The 19,600-nt window shown below is 38.9% G+C and overlaps 1 protein-coding gene and 1 long non-coding RNA gene across 2 annotated transcripts in view; one reads left to right on the forward strand and one right to left on the reverse strand.

Annotated features, from left to right (window-relative positions):
* Positions 1 to 19,600, reverse strand: part of LOC134147706 (uncharacterized) — a 233,827-nt gene that overhangs the window by 12,417 nt on the left and 201,810 nt on the right. The gene's annotated exons all lie outside the window — the stretch shown is intronic.
* EDN3 (endothelin 3) lies at positions 190 to 19,522 on the forward strand. The gene is made up of 5 exons (XM_062589258.1): positions 190 to 470; positions 865 to 1,099; positions 16,669 to 16,830; positions 17,210 to 17,314; positions 18,128 to 19,522. Exons 1-4 carry the CDS (start codon positions 419 to 421, stop codon positions 17,280 to 17,282), a joined length of 522 nt encoding a protein of 173 aa, XP_062445242.1. The 5' UTR covers positions 190 to 418; the 3' UTR covers positions 17,283 to 17,314; positions 18,128 to 19,522.

The raw sequence follows: 19,600 nt of genomic DNA on the forward strand, positions 1-19,600 counted from the left end.
TACCTGCGCGGGCGGGAGGCGGCGGGGGGCGCCGGCCGCGCCGCCCCCACCCCGGCCCCGGCCCCGGCCCCGGCCGGCAGCTGGCCGCTGTGGGAGGCGTCTGCAGCTGGAAAACAGCAGCTCCAGTTTCTGATCGGATTTGGGGGTGGGAGGTGTGTGTGGGAAAAGCCTAGCAATGGGTCTTCCCTTCTTTTGACAACACTCTCCCCTTCAGGACTAAATCTGCACTGGAGGAAAGTAACTACAAGTGAGAACCACTAATCACACCTCCGTGTGGGAACTAAGTGCTGGGAGCAGCGTTTGCAGTGAGCTCAAGGATATTCTCTGCCGCCAACCTGAAGTGATTCCTCCTGGAAAGGTTCATTTGCCCTCGCAGTTCACCTTTGCCTGCAGTTAACAAGCGTGCAATTTGGATTTAATGGAGCTGGGCTTACTGTTCCTCTTTGGTCTTACAATTACGTCGACTGCAGGTAAAAAGAACTTCTTTCTTTATCTACCATTTCCACGCATGCACACAAAGAAAGACTGGTTTCTCGAAAGGCAGCAGCAACAGCCCTCTCCGGTGCGTGGCAGAGAAGTAGACAGCAGAGCCAATGTTTGGCCGTGCGTGGGTTTAAAGCAAACAAACCACCCCGCTAGCGATGCACCCGCAGCCTGCCGGGGCTACGCGAGCTCCCGGCCGCGCGGCGGTAAATGCAAACATAACGGAGCCCGTAGCGGCCGCGAGCCTTCGGCGGGACTGGTGCACTGCTGGGGCGCCGCTAGCAGGGGGTCGCAGGGCGGGGGTCCGGGCCGCGCTGCGGGCGGGCTGCGCGGGCAGCGGAGCGGGGGGCTGAGCGCTGCTCTTGCCTTCCCGCCGAACAGGGTCCTCGCTGCCGCGGCCTCGCTCGCTGCCGGGCGGCGGCGAGCCGCGCTCCGCGGCGCTGGGGCAGAAGGAGCGGGAGGAGAGCGAGGCGGCGGCGCTGCTGGCCGGCGGCAGGGCCAAGGCGGACGGCGGGGCGCTGCGCCGCCGAGCCCGGCGCTGCACTTGCTACACCTACAAGGACAAGGAGTGCGTCTACTACTGCCACCTGGACATCATCTGGATCAACACCCCCGAGTGAGTGCGGGCGCGGCGGGGCGCGAAATGGCGGGCGGCGAGAGGCCTCCCCCGCGCGGGGCGCCGGGAGGTGACGGCGCTGCGCGGCGGCCCGGCCGCGGGCGCGGGTGGGCGGCCGCGGGCCGGGTGCTCTGCGCGCCCCCGGGGCACAGCGCCGCGGCGGGCCCGGGCGGGTAGCCAGCCCGCGGCGGCCACCGGGGGCCGCGGCCGCCTCCGCGGAGGGCGGCGCCGCCGGCCGGGGTCGGGGCGGGAGCGGGCCGCAGCTCCACGTGGCCCAGCCCCGCGTGCGCCGCAGACGGGGCCCCCACGGGCGCCGCGCGTGGGGCGCCGCTACCTGCCGGCGCGGGGCGCGCAGGTGCCGGGCAGCGGCGGGCGAGGCGCCTGCGGGCGGTGCCCTCCCGCCCCGCGGCCTGCGCGGCGCGGCCTCCCCGCGGCGCTCCGCGCCCTGGGCGCCGGCACCGCCTGGCTGGGGTTAGCCGCGGGAGAAAAGTAGATATTTTATCGGAGAAAGCTGTTTCTAATAAACCAGTCTTCAGGGAAGGAGAAACGAAGTGTGTGAAATTGTACTGCCTTTGATAGAAATTCACGTGGGAAAATATTTTGACATTAAAATAATTTTTGAAAACAGCAATATACCAGATATAAATGTGCAAAAGGGGTTTCTTTTACAATTACGTTTTGCGAGGAGGAGGAACGTAAGCGTTTGCTGCAACTCATAACAAAAACGACTTTTGAAAACAACATTTCCCACGAAGTAGAAATTCTCAGTTTCGTAACGGGCAGTGGGAGGTGGAGCATGAGCGCAGAAAAGAACATCGGGTACCTGCACTGGTTAATGCAAAGCAGTTGGCCAGGAAGAGTGACAGTTTGCCTATAGCCCGAAGCTTGGAGTCGTTCTCTTCCTAGACTATTGTCCATGTCCTGTTTCTCGGAGTGAGAGAATCTTAAGGTTTTGTAAATCTTAAGGTTTTGTAAAGACTGTTCCATAGGCTAACAAGCATCAGTCCTGTGCAAACTACGGCAGTCAGTGCATTTTAAAAGTTAGTAGGAGATCAAATGAAGTCTTATTTTTAGATTCCTCTAATGAACCTCTGAATTAAAAGTACTGGGTCTGTATAGCTGTGAACTTCCACATGCCACCACCAAGAACTCCACTGTCTGTTGGAAACGTTTGTACTAAGCCAGATTTGCTTTTGAAACAATTGCAAAGCTTTTAATCAGATTACAATGGCAAAATGAATAGAAAAAAAATAGAAAGTAGCAACAAAATAAATTAAGTTAAATGAGTTTTAGATTACAGGCACATGCAGTGTGTATAATGTATTCACAGAAGTCATGCAGTTCAAGTTCCATACCTCTACTAATCCATCCCAGGATTACTTAGAATTATTTTAGCTAAATATTTATGACTCAGTATATTTGACTCAGAGCTTCACTAGTGAAACAGGGAAACTACATTCCTTTTTGGCCACAGACTGAATAAATAGAATTCTGCTAAGTTTAAACTCTATTTTTATAGGATCGCCTGTTCAGGTCAGTAAGAACAGTCATTTTCCCTCTGGTGTGAAAAGTATTTTGGATACAACATTGTAATATAAATAATGTGCATGCATTCACTGATGTGGAGAATTTTTTCCTACTGGGAAGTCCTGAGTGAAGATCAGCAAAGAAAGAACAAAAAATACAGAATGAAAGTATATATGGTTTCCATGATCTCGGGAAACCTGACAGTTCAGGGCTGCATATGGTTTAGCTCAGTTGGTTAGAACGTGGTGCTGCTAATGCTAAGGTCGTGGGCCTAATCCCCATATGGGCTATGCTGAGGGTTTGACTAGATGATCTCTAGAGGTTCCTTCCAACCTTACCGTTCTATGATTCTGTTTAAGAGTCTATAACATGCTTTATTTCCCAACACTGTTGGGAGTAGGTTTACCAGGATGCTAGAGGCTCTCTAGGGTCGATAAACAATGGGTGGATAATTGTGGAGAGTAAAGGAATTAGTCTAGTATGAACTGAAGTTTTGGGAACCTGTAATTGCTGATTAGAATTGGAGAAAAGAGGCACTCTCGAAGTTGGTGGGCTGGGGTTTCCAGAGAGTGGAAAAAGGCAGGTGGTGCACTTTGGCTGGAAGAGTCAGGTGTCTCCGCAGGACTGCTTTACTCTCCCTCTCCTCTAGCTCTTCCTTAAGACTTCTGTGCTGTAGCCTGCGAAGGGAGCACTGAAAGGAAAGGCTCAGTTTACCAGGGTGGGCAGATATAGAAAGCTGCAAGAGTGCAGTCCTGGTCATCAGAAACCCTAGGACTCCTCCACAGAGGAAAGTTTCTATACATGAGGGCAGAGATAGTAATTGAAACAATATTTATAGAGCCATTTGACATTTTTGAGCATGTTCAGTACAATAGAAGTAGGACGGGGCTTTTATATCACACATCCAGATGAATTGCCCCTAATTCTGGCCTGGTCTTCTACCTAAGGTATTTATCAAAAGGTATTTCTCAATGTAAATGAGAAGAATTGGGCCTACTTGTGCAATTTAATATCCCAAGATAGTTACACAACTTTAAATGGAAACACCTGTTACATATGTATAGACTGCACAGACTGTAAATAGAGCTTTTATGTTGCTATATGCATGTTGTTGAAAGTTTTTATTTTTATTACTGTTTGGCTCAAACACAATTCTAAGGATCACGCACAAAACAGAGGGGCCAGAAAAATGGTATTAGAGACTGCAGAAGTTTTCTAACATCTGTTGATTCTGATCTTTTTCTTGTTTACCTATCTCTCATGTCTTTTTCATTTTTATTTGCTGCACCAAACATTGGAATTACTTTTTACTAATTTTCTTCTTCCTCATCTCCCTTCACTTTATCATTTCTTATTCCTATCACAAATTCCTTAATGTCTTCTGTTTCCAGGTAACTATCTCCTCCATATGTCATAGATGTATTTTACTTCCTCCTACTCTTTCTTCCTCATCACTTTCTCCCAACAGAAGATGCTTTTAAGCATTGTTTTGATATATTCAGAACAAATATTGTTCATGACTCCTCTTCCTCCTCCCTCCGTGGAGAAGTGGTTTCAATAAAAACAGTGTTGGAAACAGATTCCAATACAGGGTATATTTCTATCCTTGCTGAGAAACCTCGAGGATCAGCAGGGAGAGAGCCCTTGAAAAGCACAGAATTGCACAGTATGCAGCCCCAAATTAAATGAGAAATTACATGCACACACATTTGCCATTGCTTTATACAGATCCGTGAACCACTAGGGTTAGTCCAGACCTCTGAGTATGCTTGTGTTATTTTGACATACTGTAAGTCTTTTTTTGATGGGAACAGTGAAAGCATTAAATGTAAAGGAAGGAGATTGTCCGTAAGTCAGAGTAGAAAATGCAATTATGTCTTGTAGACAAAGGCTGCATAAAATATTTTATTAAAAATTGGTATATTGTTCTCACTGATCAGACTGAAAACTGATTCCTCGAGGAATCAATGTGTGTTATTTTTTTTGTCAAATGATTATGCCTGCCTTCATATATAAAGACACATTTTAAAGCAAAAAGAATAAACTCTTAAACAGTACCCACTGATGTAATACAGCCACAACCTGTAGGGTTATGCTTAATAATATAATTTAGAGAAGAAAATTTAGGAAAGACACATTTTAAATCTGTCTGTCTTCAAAGGGGTCCTGTATTTTGAGATCAGCTGAGCACATGCATCAAAAGGCAAAATGTGTTTCAATTAAGGACATTAATGTTGCTGCATGAAACACTATAGATGCTCAGAATAATTAGTTAAAGATCAAATTTGAAAACTGTAGGAGAGTAATACTATAATGGACAAATAATGATAGGTACTAAAATGGCCCCTAATCTGTGGAAAAAAAAATATAATGAGAACTCATGGCAACAATCCAGAGACTTTTAAAGAAGGATTAGCACAGTAAAGACATTCAGCCACTCAGGCTAAGCACCAGACGAAATGATAATTTCTTGACATGTCTAAATCAAAGCAATTTTTTTTTCTAGATGACATGCCTTATTTCAGTATTGGATACTATGCTCAAAAAGGGGAATAACTGAATGAAATTCTACAACTGTGTTAAGAGATGAGCTTTCATGATGGTCTAAAGGTTCTTTAGACCAATGTCATAAATTCCCGAATCAGTAGAGTTGAATGGACCAAGTGAAAGGAAGAGTTTGATCTAATATTTTTGTGCTTGCTCACTGATCCGCTGCACTTACACATGTTCTGTTTCCTCTGTGGAAGGACAAAGTCATACACTCATTGGTAATCTGTGAGTGGTATATTTTAGTGGAAGATAAGGTGAGTGTTTCACAAGCATGTGCTGACACATTCCTGTCCCATCATAAAGAAGAAATATGAAGTTTCTGTAATATTTTTAAGTCAAATATCATAAATTTTGATGGCCATTTAGGAATATGAGCAGTTCTAGGTTGGCAGCTCCAGACAGTTCACCCTAGCTGGCCTAGGTCACTATCAGAAGACAATCTTACAATGAAAAAGATCTTCACCCGGTCATCACTTCATTCAGTTTTGCTCATATATAGAGAAGATGTGCTATCTTGGGATGTTGTTACAAAAGAGAAGATTCCAAGCCTATTGGATATTGGTGTCCTTACAGGATGTCCTGTTGACTTTTTCATTTCTATCACATCATTTTTTTTATTTTCTGCATCTCATTAGTGATTAAATTTTGTTGAAAGAAAACCCACAGAATGTAATTTAAAGTGCTTTTCATCTTTATGGGTATTAGGTGGTATTATAAATTTAAAGTATTAGGATAACAACCTTTTTGAGAATTACCTTCTTCATTAGTTAAGTGTAGAAAAGATCCTGTGTATTACTAGTAATGAAAGAACACAGCCAGAGCTCTCCTGTTCAGTGAAACAGCTAAGCATGTGCTAATAATTGTAATATATCAGACTGAAAATACCTTCTAGGCAAAGGCATAATGATAAAATAGCGGCAGCAAGCAAGTTCAAATAAGGAAGATGACCTGTTTAACAGTGAGCATGGTTAACCATCAGAACCAAGTGCCAAAATCACAGAATGGGTGATGAAAAAAGTGATAAAGCTGATACATGAATTTTCTGTTGGATTGGAAAGCTCACTGAATACTGCAGTGTCCAACAATCTTTGAGAATATGTATTCCACTGTTCAAATAGCTGCAGAGGCATGTAACAACTGTGGTCTAACAGTACCATTTTATTATGTTCCCTCAGTTAGCTTATTTATTTAAACATTTTTCTAGTTCTTCATTCCTTTTGTTGGATGATGATTTTAAAACTAACCCTGAGATTGACACTATGAAGACATAATACTAAGTTAATATAACTTAGTCCACAGCTAATGCGTAGTTCTAGAACTGTACTTGAACTAGCCTTTCATGTTCAAACTGCTACTGAGCTAGATGATACTGATTTGAACCAAGCATCTCTAGTTCTATTTCTTTTTGATCCCTTTTAGTGACAAAACCATTTAGCTTATACAATAAAAATAATGTAGTTGTTACTAGCACAGTTATTAGCATTAGGATATTATGGAATCTTCCACAGTCATATAAAATTTGCTACGAAATGCCTTTCTGATTCATCAAAAAACAAAAAAGAGTTTTTGGAGGGTCTTCAAATGCAAGTGCTAAAACTCACAACTGAATCAGCTCTCACAACAATTAGAGCTAATTGTTGTGAGAGCTGATTCAGTTGTGAGTTGTTGAGATGTTGCTCATCTGCAGCAACAGACTTCAGTCCCTCCCTCCCATTAATCCACCATGGCTAATGCCAAACACAGCTGTCAACATCACTGTCATGTTATAGCAGCTCCTTTCATATGCAAGCTGTTTATGTATTTAATAGGGATGCTGTGCTTGAAACAATGTAAAAATCAGGTGCACTATAATTTGCCACAAATTTGAGGATTAGCAGATTTTTCCTTCGAAAACCTTGTATATGGTGTTTTATCCTTCCATGTAACATTACCCAAATTGTGTTTTTTCACAGTGAAGCCACAATTGGTAGTCAAGAGTTGCTTTCAAACCTAACACACAAAGCTTATTTTGTTTTTCTTTTAATAAGTGTTCTGATTCGTCCTAATTGGCTGTGTCCTTTTGAAAATGGGACTTTCATTTCTAAATCACATATGTGATGGTTTGACCTATCTTAATGTGAACAGAAACAAAATGTTTTCTCAAAAATGCTTAGTAGGTGGTACAAGGCACTTCTGTGTGTTCTTCTCTGTGACTAGAGACTGTCATTGCATTCTTTCCCATGATATGTAGAATGTTTAAATGCTTAATGTTGCAGCACTTGAAGGAGAGAAAGAATGCTGTTACTGGCTTTATAAAAATAATTTTAAATACAGCATTTGGATTATATACTGTACTTCACAGTTACAAATGGCAGAGATAACAGGTCTTAAGAAAACTATTTAAAGAAACTGAAAACAGTACAATGATCCTGATTTTAATACTGCTGCTTTACAAATAACCTGGCAGATAGGAGTTTTGTTAAAAATAAAAAGAAGATTAGTGCCTCTTTCTTTCTTTGCTGGGTTTTCAATTCAGTGAAAAAAAATATAATATAGTCTAGGCAGTTACAATTGACTTTATTTTCCTGGATGAAGTTAGGCAGGCATTTTGTGGACTGTATTATCCACATGTTCACTGAAATCTAAGTTTTACTTTTGTGAATTCAACCAAGATTAGACTGTCCATATGCACTCCATTTCCTAATGTATCCTGAATGTGAAAGATAAAAAGGGAAATCTTATTAAAGCTACTAAAAATTAAAATAACTGAAACATATGGAATCTATGGTCATACTCACTGGTAAAAAAAAAAAAAAAAAAAATACCAGGTATAAAGCGGATAATCTTCCTTATTTACATTAGTTCATTTTAATTATGGGGTTTTTCCTTCTCTTCTTTCAGTAAAAAACTTTTGTAAAAAGCAAAAAATAAATGAGAGATTTTACATATTTCTAATCCTAAAAATTGTAGGATTTATGATGTTAAAATGCTGCAGAAATAGTCACATCTAAAGAATAGTATTTCAAATAGACTTTTGGACATAGTAACAGGCTTCTGCTGATATGGTTGTATTTTATTATGGACAAATTGGTTTGATTTTTAGGCCTTTTATTCAAACATAGATTGTGCCCTTTCATATTTAAATCACATACTGACTTAACATTTTCTATTAATACAGTTTAACTTCTTCAATTCACAGGTAGACAGACCTTTTGAGATGCTCATACTTTGCCATTACAACAAATAAAAATCCAATTATTTCAGATCCTTTTTCCTACACATTTCAGTTTTGCACATTGACTTCACATCTCTATTGATTTCCCCTAGCTTTCATACATAATCTTGGGTAGACAGGCCATCTTGCTTTTCATTTGTCTTTAGTGAAATATATGCACTTTCACTACTGGCAGCAGTGCACACTAATTTTCACAATTAGAACTCTGAAACCAGTGAGATAAATATCAAACTGAAGGAAAAATAGCTTAAGAATATTTCAGTATTGGAATATAATTACACAGTCTTCTAGATGAAGATAAGAACAGCTTGCTTTTTCTGTGTCTACTCTGTTTTAAAGTACATGTATTCATGGTACTCTCTTGAATGATCAAGATCCACTCCTTCCATTTTAAACTAACTTTTACATCCTAGATTAGGGATGTTAACATGTTAACATCCTTGACCATCTTAGGCACGCTTCTTTTTTTCAGCCAATGTTACCTTCTGACATTTTCACATTGAAACACTATCCTATTCTAATAAGGCCCATTTCCTGTTCTATTGAGGGCCTTAAATTCATGCTCTTGTTTTGTATTCTAATAATTTCTCCCAACTGCTCCTGAACTGTCTCACTGTTGTTTGAGCATCCCTTATCCTGCATTGTTCAGCCTGATCCCTCTGCTCCTTCGGTCTCTCTGAAACATGCACAGCTTTTGTGCCCTCCACAGCCTAAACTAGCATATGTCCTCTTAGTCTTCCTGTAAAGCCTGTTTTCAGTACTTGTAGTATTGATACCCTAACAATAGTACCCTCAGGACAGCCTGAAACTGGTCTGGCTCTGCAGACTGAATTTGCACATCAGTGCAGGAGCTAGCCCTGCAGAGGATGGGGTCAGGGACAACACGCTAATAGCTAGTGCTTTCAAACTTTACTATTGCTCTTCATGTTGCTCAAATTCTAAGAGTAAACAAAGAATAACAGTTTCCAGGGTTGTCAAACCACAGTCATTTTCATCAGCCTTAAGTTTTAACACTGTGTGTTTATTTTCTCCCCGGGTTTTTTGTTTTGTTTGTTTTTAAACCAACAGTGCGTTTTTAACTGTACACACTGTGGGGAGTGGTGGATACGTGCACTGGAGAATGTGTTCTATGCGGACAGTGGTATGGTGGGTTCAGAAGCTAGAATGAACTCTGAGACTTACTTTGGAAAAGCTACCCTTTGCCACTTAATTTTAATTAATTCCTTTCATTCTCTTTATTTTCCGGTCACTTCTGCCTTTCAGGATTTACCTCATGCCTTCTTGCTTTGGAACCAGCCCATTTACTAATCCTCCCTGCCAGTCAGAAGAAGAAAGAAGAGTAATGGGAGGTTGGGTCTTACAGGAGGGAAGGAATACTGCACCAGATACATTTTTTTATAATTAAAAGTCCGTTAGCTTGTCAAAAACTGGGACCAGCAGGTACTGAAGGATATGAGCAGTATATTTGCACAGAGGTATTTTTGTGAAACAGTGGCTCAGTTTAAAAGGTAAAGTGAGCTAGCCAGCCTCCTACTATTGGGGACGTTAATGAAAAAATACAACCCCATGCTTGCTTCATATTGTTAACCTATAGAAAAGTACCTCAGCTTTTCACTGTACAACCCAATTTTTTTTCTTATCATATTTGATACAGGAAACATGCAATATTCTTTTGACAGCTACAGGAAAAGGATTACTAGTAATAAATATGAAGTTTCTAATTTTAATATTTTGCAATTGTAGCCTGTTTCATATTATATTAGCTGTGCTTTAATAAGAATATTATGTGTGTTATGAAGTTATATATTTCATGGAGCATGCTTGCTAATATATTTATCAGAAATGGTAACACATGCATGCTAGGTAAGCCAGATTGCAGCCATGGGAATCCTTCCTCTTAACTGTTTATAAAAGCCACAGATCTGGTTATTCCTGGTAAGGATCAGCAGAGACCTAAGCAGCTAATTGTGCTAGATGTTGCTTTTGAGTTAGTCAAGCTTAAATTATGCTGTGTTTCACTTTTACCAAAGAACATATAAAATAGGAAAGCAGGAGGAATGTTAGATGGCTTCTTTTTATGGGGGAAAAAAAAGTAGCTTTCTGTCTCCAGGACATTTTCAGCTACCAGACACTTGCAGTTAGTGGTTAGTAAACTGAGTTCTTTGTAACCTCCTTCTCTAGTCACCATGAATGTACCAAATATATTGTAAATTTATCTCATTTACTTAGAAGATTATATTGCTGGAATTACCTTGTTATCACAGGGATCAAAACATGGCTCATTTAATATAGCTTGAATAATTGGTTTAAGTAAATTAAGGTATATAAAGCTTTCGAAGATGATATTTATTCTGTGTCCTTCTGCAGAGCTCGTATGCGTGAGTCATCTAAATCAGGACTGGGTAGACCCTAACAACTCAAACTAAATATAAAATAGCTTGAAAAAAATGAGTGTTCATCATCATTCTCCTGCCCAGCAACTATTTTTGACTGCAGCTCCAAATTATTCTTGTCCCTGTCATCTCCCAGCCCCTACACTGACTGTCTCCAGTCCACACATCATTTCTGCTTTCTCTCACACAGAATCACTCCTGTTCTGTGTCCCTTCACCTCTTTTCAGGGCTGTTAGTGCATATCTGTTCTCCCTCTTGGGCCTCAGGTTGCAAGAAAGTAGAAACATACCTTCTTCAAAGAAGGAGAAAGAAACAGGAGAAAAAAGTGAAGCTGCTCTGACCTGCCCAACTCTTTCACTTTCTTCCTTCCCAGTGTGCTCCAGAGGGATGTATGAGAGCTGACTGTCTCCTGGTGTAGCTCAACTGGCTGCTCAGTATCACTATGCCAACGAACTAACCACAGGTGTCTTCCACATCACTGTATCTCTCAGGGACCAGCTCACTTTATAAAAATACTACTCATTTTATTTGAAACCGTGGGCAGCCTGGTGCATTGTGCCAACACCGATTAATTAAGCCTGCTGACACAAGCAGACAGGCATGTAGGTTGCTAGCAAGATAATGGAGTTTTGCTCTAGCCTATCTCATTGCTGTAATGCTCCTGGGATGGCATATTAAGAGAGATACCCGGACAAATGATCTGCCTTATCACAGAGACATTAGCCTTCAGATTCTCTCATGGCACTTATTTGAGTACCATGAAGTCCCACTAGGAAGTAGATCAAAGAATTCATGTGGTCAGTGAAACTGGATGGTGAAGCAGATATGTACAATCCTTAGGTCATTGCCTAAATTAGCTATAACTAATTCACTGTAATTAATTTTGGGTCTTTTAAAAGCTTAAGTGTTAACTAAACAAATTAGATTGAAAAAAAAACAGTGAAGGTGAAAACAAATACAGCAAGTTCTTCAATCATCTTTTTGGGTATCAGTAGTCTATTTAGGTATCTAGGAGCACTGATTGCTACTAAAGTGAGGACGTGGGAAATGAAGGTGTGGCTACAAAGCATGAGCACCTGTTTCTCTCCTCTGAAAATAATTTTAATTGCAAGAACCTACTCAGAGAAAAGCAAGCATTATTTCTATATGTCATCATAAATCTTTAAATAGATGAGGGACTAGGACAATATTGGTAAGGAGGAACAATCTATTATATCTCTCAATTTTAGGAGTCTGTGAATAATTAAGTATAAAAAATGCAGTGAAATCCCTGTATTATTTTGTGAATACAGCATGTAGTTAGGATGACATAAGGCCAGCAAGTCAGGGACTTCTTTGAAGAGTGTTCCCATGGTGTTTTACTTGATAAATGATGATCAAAGGATAATATGGGAGGAATAACTGTAACTAACTGCAATTAAAAAAAATACACCTGTTGCAGAAAAGGTTGGAGTGAACTTTCAGAGCAGCCAGTGATCTCTTCATCAGAGCTACATAGTAATTCTGCTGCAGCTTTACATGAAATTATACACAGAAATATCTGTTAATTCCCCCAACATCTTTCATTTTGGAGACATTTTAGTTTACACAGAGAATGTAAAGAGATCTTGCTTCCTCTCTACCTTTTTTGTTCTCAGTGGTCCTTACAGGGCTCTCATATATTCTAAGATTGTCTGAAAATATTGGAGACACTTGGGAGCCTGGCTGGCCTGGATACATGCCAGAAATCTATTGCTGAATACTGAAATCACAGTATCTGAGATGAGTGCTGCAACCCCCTCATCCTTCTGTTTTGGCTGAAACTCACAAGTGCTGTGGCAGTATCTACTGTGTTCAAGTGGCTGGGAAAGTAGAAAATAAAAGCAATTCACAGGTCAATTATAACATAGCATGAGAAACTCAGTCACATGTTATAAGAATTAAAACAAACTAGTTGGATTTTGGCTGCCTAAACACTGACCATTCATTATAGTACAAATGAGGGACAGTGGGACATTGACAAATCATACACATGGCTTAATTCCAGGCACTGGAGAGTTATGTTAGCAGCCTTTTTTCCCAAATTGACCCTTCTGATGATATGAATAAAGAACAGAATAGTTTATACTGACAAAGAAACTGTTTTTTAAACCCAGACCTACTGTAATTTAGAAAGTGTTTAAAAAATTAGCATGTTGGCTTTTCCTTTATACCTCTGCTCCCTGGATGCAGCAATCATACTGGTAGCTGACCTCTACAAAAGAGGAAGTGGGCCATCTCCACATACACCTCAGGTTTTTATGTTATCACAAAGATGCCAGTTCAAAGAAGTACCTTGGAAAGGCTGATCCAGAATCGCATCAATATGCTTGTTATGCTCTTTGTAGAGAAGAAGTGCATAAAGGACACATTGTACGCTTTAGTCCTTAAATATGTGGAAACCAGTTTTACTGTTCCATGAGAATTTTGCTCTCCTAAAAGGAGAAACAGTATAGTCTGAGTTAAAGATTGGAAATCTTGTATTTCTTGTGAAATGTAAATGTTTCAAAAAAAAAAAAAAAAAAAAAAAAAAAAAAAAAAATCCGTGACTCTCACGTAGGTAATTTCAAAATGTTTCCAAATGGCTCTTAGCCAGTACTTTGGCTAGGGACCTGGTCATAACTACTAGGTGTTAGGGAATCAGTTGCTCAGATATCCCTGGCAATCCAGCAGTTGGCTAGCCAACAAATCTGCTTCTGCCTAGTTCAGCTGCTGCTCATCTTCCCTGTGCAGACAGAAACTGCCCTGTGCATGCTAAAGATAGCAAGCTTTGACTAAAAAAAGAGATGCTTCACCTTCTGAAATGGAAAGCTAAAGCTGACTTCTTAGCAACAGACATGCTTAGTAAAATGTTGACAGTGATTACCACTCTGTATGTAGAAATTGTGATGCTGGTTCCCTCATTTTGAACCTGAGCACCATAAAATGTGCTGCACAAGCAGCCATTCATTAATCATGTGCAACAATCTAAGATTAAGCATGCTGCTAGGCAAATACTTCTGATACTTGTTCAACTGAATTTCTCTGGCATCTCTTCTCACTTTTGAAGTACTGTGAAAGAGGCATGAACTAACTTGATTTACTAACATTTTCAGCTACTGGAATGATAACCATGCACATGATAACTTTTGCTTAAATGTTGCAATTTATGAGTTTTATCAGAGTAACTGACAGGCAAGAAAACATCTACTACATTTTGCAGCTCTTTCTGAATACTACTGGAAAGACTGTGGGTTACTATTGAAGCTTTAATTTCTAAGCCAAAAATTCAAAACCAAAACATCTGACAGGCATACTGGGAAGACTATATCAAAACTTTAAATTTCCTATCTCTGGTTGGCAAATCTGCTTATTAGCTTACATAAAAATGTTTGCTTGGGCATTCTAGTTAAAATTATTACACTGTAAAATATCATTACATTTGCATGTATTTCTGGAACGCTGAGAACAAACGTACAAATTTTGTTTCATAGACCATCAGGTTCTTTGTAGAAAGGTCAGAAACAGTATCTAAAATAATCACTTTCTTCCTTTACCCAGGGATGTGATTCATGGTTTTTACCACTTGTAATTACGTTATATTCCCCACCCCTGCCTATTTTATGGATTTTACTGTCTCACAGCAAAGACATCAGACTGGTTACAGGTCCATTCCTTAACCATTATAGTTCATATACTGATATATTAACATAAAATTGAATTTGATGACAATTTTAGCTAGTTCATTAATTTGTAAACTGCAGCAAATAAGGAGTAAGCACACATGTCCCTGTGCCACTCTGGCTATGCAGACAGAACCTCAGACAGAGGAACAAGCAACAGCTCAATCCTGCAGAGATTCTGATTTAGAGCCATTAGTGTAATGAAAAATAGTATTGTATGTTGGAAAAATAGGAAACACTTTTAGTAATGAGAATAGCATACTACAGTATTTTATGTCTTGCTAGCACACTGTGGGAGGACATCTGCAAAAGCTGTAAAAGGCTTTTTTATCCCCTCACAACCTATCTGCATTAAGATAGGGGTTTCAGTTTTGGTTAGACCAAGCAAGAGTCATGTTTTCATTTCAGCCTAAATCTGAGAAAAATGTTGCATAACAGAATTAATTTTACCAGACAGTTTTACAGAGGGTTACCACACTCAAAAATACTTTCTGTTCCTGCCTCCAAATACCACCCTTTACTTCATAAACACAAATGTATCTAAAGATAAGATGATAAAGCAATTGTTTGTGTCAGAAGTTACCTGCTTTAGCCATTTATCGTTCATCATTATAAAGCAGGTGCCAGTACAGAACTGCTAATACTCTTCAAGTATGAAATGGGACTCGTGCCTACTCTTGAAGACAGCAAGTAGCCTCATAATCTACTGTTTGAGAAGGTGGGGGAGCACAATCATGTCCTAAATAGTCTTTTAAGATTAATTTGCCTATTGTTAGTCTTTCCCAGTGTTAAGACATAGACAGAATGAAAGAAGTGGTGAAAATATGTAACAGCATCTGCATATAGATGAGGCAGAGCAGAGTCTACAGGACAAAGACCTCTCATAACCTCCAAGACACAGAGATACTGCATATTTCCAGATCTTTGTGATTTTCTTTTACATCAACCTTGCCAATGTTGCATCAAAAATTATTGTGGACATTCAGAAAATAATGTTTCTGATACTTTCAGCCCAACATGAGTGTGAGAGAATGGAAAATCTGCATATTTCCAATTAATAGCCTAATGGTGTTTTTATGAAAGAAAGTGATAGAAGTCCAACTACATGGCATTAGTGGTTCCAGACTGATTATTCAGGCTTTGTTCTGTAACACTGCCACCCTAACTTCCTCTCTTGCATCAAGATTACATCCTTTCTTTTGTTCTTTCCTCTTCCTTCTTTCTTTTGAACAAGAGATATCTTCTGATTTTCAGTGGATTCAGGTGTTTGCCCAGAGCTCAAGTGCACTGAACTTTGGTATGTTTCGAGAGGTTCCTTGTAGTGTACAACTGCTATCAATTGAGATTCTTAAACACCTTGCAAGAGGAATAGTTTATGATATCAATAAAAACTACCCATACATTTTTGAGATGCTAGCAGGCAGTGATGAAGCATGCCCTTTTCAGATAAACAATATTACTGAATATTCCTCATTAAGGAGCAGAGTATGCCAGACTGCAGGGAAATAAAGAGAATTAACTCATACTGTTTCTTGATATGCTCCTGTAAAGAACTGGATATGATCCTATAGAAAAGCATTAGTGGATCACTGCCTTCCATATTAGGAAGATTATCTACCTGATTCTCATACCTATGACTCCAGAGTCCTGTTCCTGTCCCTAAACCTAATACAGCAAGCCAGTCATGCTGACAGTTTGGGGTGATGAAAATAGTAAAACTACCGGCAATTCAGCCTTTGTATGATGAAGATGACAATGTGATGGTATCTGGTAGAAATTCAACACAGCTTCTTTGTCACTTTATACCAGTTATGGAATTGAACATGCCAAATTTTGTGCATAGTAATTTCAGACTGGGAACCTATATGATAAAGAATTAATGAGAAATAAAATAAGCAGTAACCTGGGCATTTAATTGTATCTGCTGCTAAGTAATAAAAAAATTTGTATGTAGCCAGTATATTTGTCAGCTGATTCTGCCATTAATTTAATTTCTGCTACTTTCTAACCTTGTAAAAGCCTGAGTACTTTAAGCAAAAGTTGTAATCTGTTACAAGGAGAGCTTTTAACATGAGCATAGGGTTTGAGTTTTGTGCCACTGTTTATTAGGTTACATGAATAGGCCTATATTCTAAAATAGGAAAGATATGAAATGACCTCTTAATTGGTTTGTAAAATATATCATGACTGTGATTCTTATGACAGGAGGACTGTGCCATATGGGCTGTCTAACTACAGAGGCAGTTTTAGAGGCAAAAGGTCTACAAGCCAGTTTGAAAGTACTTTCCACTCTTCGTTTCGGTGCTCTTGTTTGGATGCACGTGACAAACAGTGCATGCAGTTTTGCAGGAGAATGCAGGACAGAAGGTGAGTATCCTTCCTTAACATTGCTAACTGTCTACATGATTTGACTGTTCCATGAAGCTAAATAATCAAGTTGCATGTGTCAAACTAAAGGATTAACAAATGTATTGTTTTTAAATAAAATTCTCATGTCTAGTATTTTGAATTTTATTTCTGGTGTTTCTTTTTATGATGTGGCATTTTTGAAACAGTAGATCTCCTGTCTGTCCAGTTAAAGAATAAACAGGGTAGTTCAGGGCCTGCTTAATATTGCACTATTTTAGATAAAAATTCCAAGTATTATCTATTCTAAAGAAAAATGTCATTTGTCAGTTTATAAATAGCTCTGTATGGGCAACTGGTGAGATCACAGTGAAGAACCTAGCAAATTTCTCTTTCTCAGCAATCATGGATCAGTGAAAACAACAGAGAAGACTGACCTATGCAAAGAAAAGAAACATGTTTTCATTCAGTAGCACAGAGAACTTGGGAGGTTCTGAACCATCTGGTATGTAATAGATGTTCATGTTCTGTTTAATGTTGAATAGAAACATTAATTAAAAAAATATTTTCTGATGTCTAAATTTTTTTCAAATAAATACTATTACTTTTTTCTAAATGAAGCTTCTTTAAAAAAATTGATTATACACAGAATTACTACAGCCTTCCCCATGCTGATATAGCTCCTTCAAAATTTGGATTCTCTGGCTATAAGCCAACACATTTTCTGGCAATAGTCCCACATTTTTTTTTCCTTAAGGCCATGGCTGTTCCTGCCTATCATCTTTTTCTTCATTTAGCTCTGCAAAAACATAAGCTACAGTCCCTTAAAGTTGTCAAGGTTCAGAAAATAGAACAAACTTGTGGAAAAAATATTTGGAGGGAGGGGAAAATAAATCTACTTTAGATGTCATATAGGAAGAAATTACTGTGGCCTAGTAGCCAGTTTCAAAAAGTTCCAATTCCAGATCTTAATACTAGTGCCATATAAAAAATATAAAATGATTTTAGTGTAATCAAATACTTTTAGTTTTAGGTGAAATGCTGCAGCCATTAGAACTAGAGAAATTAAAAAAAGAAAACATCCCAACCCCTATCCAAACCTTTTTGCTCTCAAGGGAAGCACTTGGATTATAAGTCTCCAGGCTGAACTTCTCTCTATAATTATTTAATCAGAGCTAATTAGACATCTGGGTAACATTTACTGTGTGCAGATATAACTATGGAGATGATCAGGAGACCACAGTTCCAACAGGATCATGAGGAGGTAGTTCAGAATAATCAAGCTTTTTTCTTTTCTTTTTTTTTCTTTTTCTTTTAGGTTTAATGTTTATTTGCTGAAGCTGAGAAGCAAGAACTTAAACTACAACTCTCCCTTGAGATGGAGGAACTTGATGCTTCAGTTTGATGCCAGTGGAGAATCCAGAAGTATGTAACGCTTTAATTTCATCAATGCCAAATTGAGGGCATGTGAACCTGTATGAAGATGCTTTCTCCCATGCTCCTCTCATGAGAGTCTTAGTAAAGGATAATCTTTATCATGTAACCTGACAGGGAACAATTCAAAGGAGGAACCAAACTGCAGCAACACAAAGTTTCAGGAATTATTTTTCTACCTGATTTTAAAAAGTACAATAGAAACATACTGTTCCACTTACTGCTTGCTATCTGTCTGAAGAACCATCCAAAGCTTTATGCAGGCAATTGCAATGGGAAAATGTGATAAGTTAGAGAGAGATTGCCTGTACATGAGTTCTCATTAAGAATAAATTGATAAAGTATTTCTCTTGTTAATGTATGCAAGCCTGAATCATATTGTAATTTTGTGGCAGATGTTTAAATGACAATATCTATGCAGAATAAATATGAACAGCTAATATAAATATTATTATAAACTATAGCAAGTTAAGAGTATACTTTGAGTATTCAATAGATTACCTAATTTAAGCACAAATTATTCCCACTCTTCAAAGTTCCATTCGAAAACATTTACAACGATCATCTAAGAATGCACTATAGCTGCTGAACAAAATTTCAATTATTTACTCCAAAGAATTTCCTAAACATGATACTGTAAGACTGTGGAACTTAAAAATCAAACTTCATACAATCATAGTAATTTCCTATACTAGACCATTTGCTATTCTAAGCCCTTACGTATCTTATCATCCACAGTATATAAATTCATCTTTCCTAATATGTTAAAAGTACATTTCTTACTCTTCATTGAAACATCATCACTGAACAACTGAACAATCTGGAAACTTGGCAAAAGGTAAAATATCCACCCCTGGAGAGTTTTCAATGTAAATGATTTCAGCAGAAATTATGGACTTTTTTTGATAGGGGGATGCAGAATAAGCCAGCAAAAATGAGTAAGTTTTGCAAATCCTGTTCTTTAATGTAATTTAAAAAGAAACAGAGAAAATCGCTTACTTGTGGCATTACAGAACTTCTCTAGTTTGACCTTCATGCAGACTTTTCCCAGGGCACATAGTTTAAATTGTAACCAGATGACACTAAATTATATTTTATTAGAACAGAGATGGAGACCAAAAATACTCCTGCAAAATGAAAAAAAATGAGCAGAAAAAAATGTTATATAGACTTAAAACAGTGGTGATAGATTTTGTTTGAAGCAAAAAAGGGAGGTCTTTGCCAAAATATATGTGATATATTTTATATATATGTGGATATATTTCATAAATAAATTATTATAGTTATAAAAATATATCTTCCAGTTATTGCATTTGTATCAGTTTCTTACTTGCTGGCATGATTTTGTACATTTATA

This window comes from Rhea pennata, chromosome 16 (assembly GCF_028389875.1).
Source record: "Rhea pennata isolate bPtePen1 chromosome 16, bPtePen1.pri, whole genome shotgun sequence".
Taxonomy (NCBI): Eukaryota; Metazoa; Chordata; class Aves; order Rheiformes; family Rheidae; genus Rhea; species Rhea pennata.

Coding starts and splice junctions, on each gene's coding strand:
- EDN3 (XM_062589258.1), top strand. CDS start 419: ATGGAGCTGGGCTTACTGTTCCTCTTTGGTCTTACAATTACGTCGACT. Junction 1,100..16,668: donor ATCTGGATCAACACCCCCGA/GTGAGTGCGGGC, acceptor TTCTTATGACAG/GAGGACTGTGCCATATGGGC. Junction 16,831..17,209: donor AGGAGAATGCAGGACAGAAG/GTGAGTATCCTT, acceptor TCTCTTTCTCAG/CAATCATGGATCAGTGAAAA.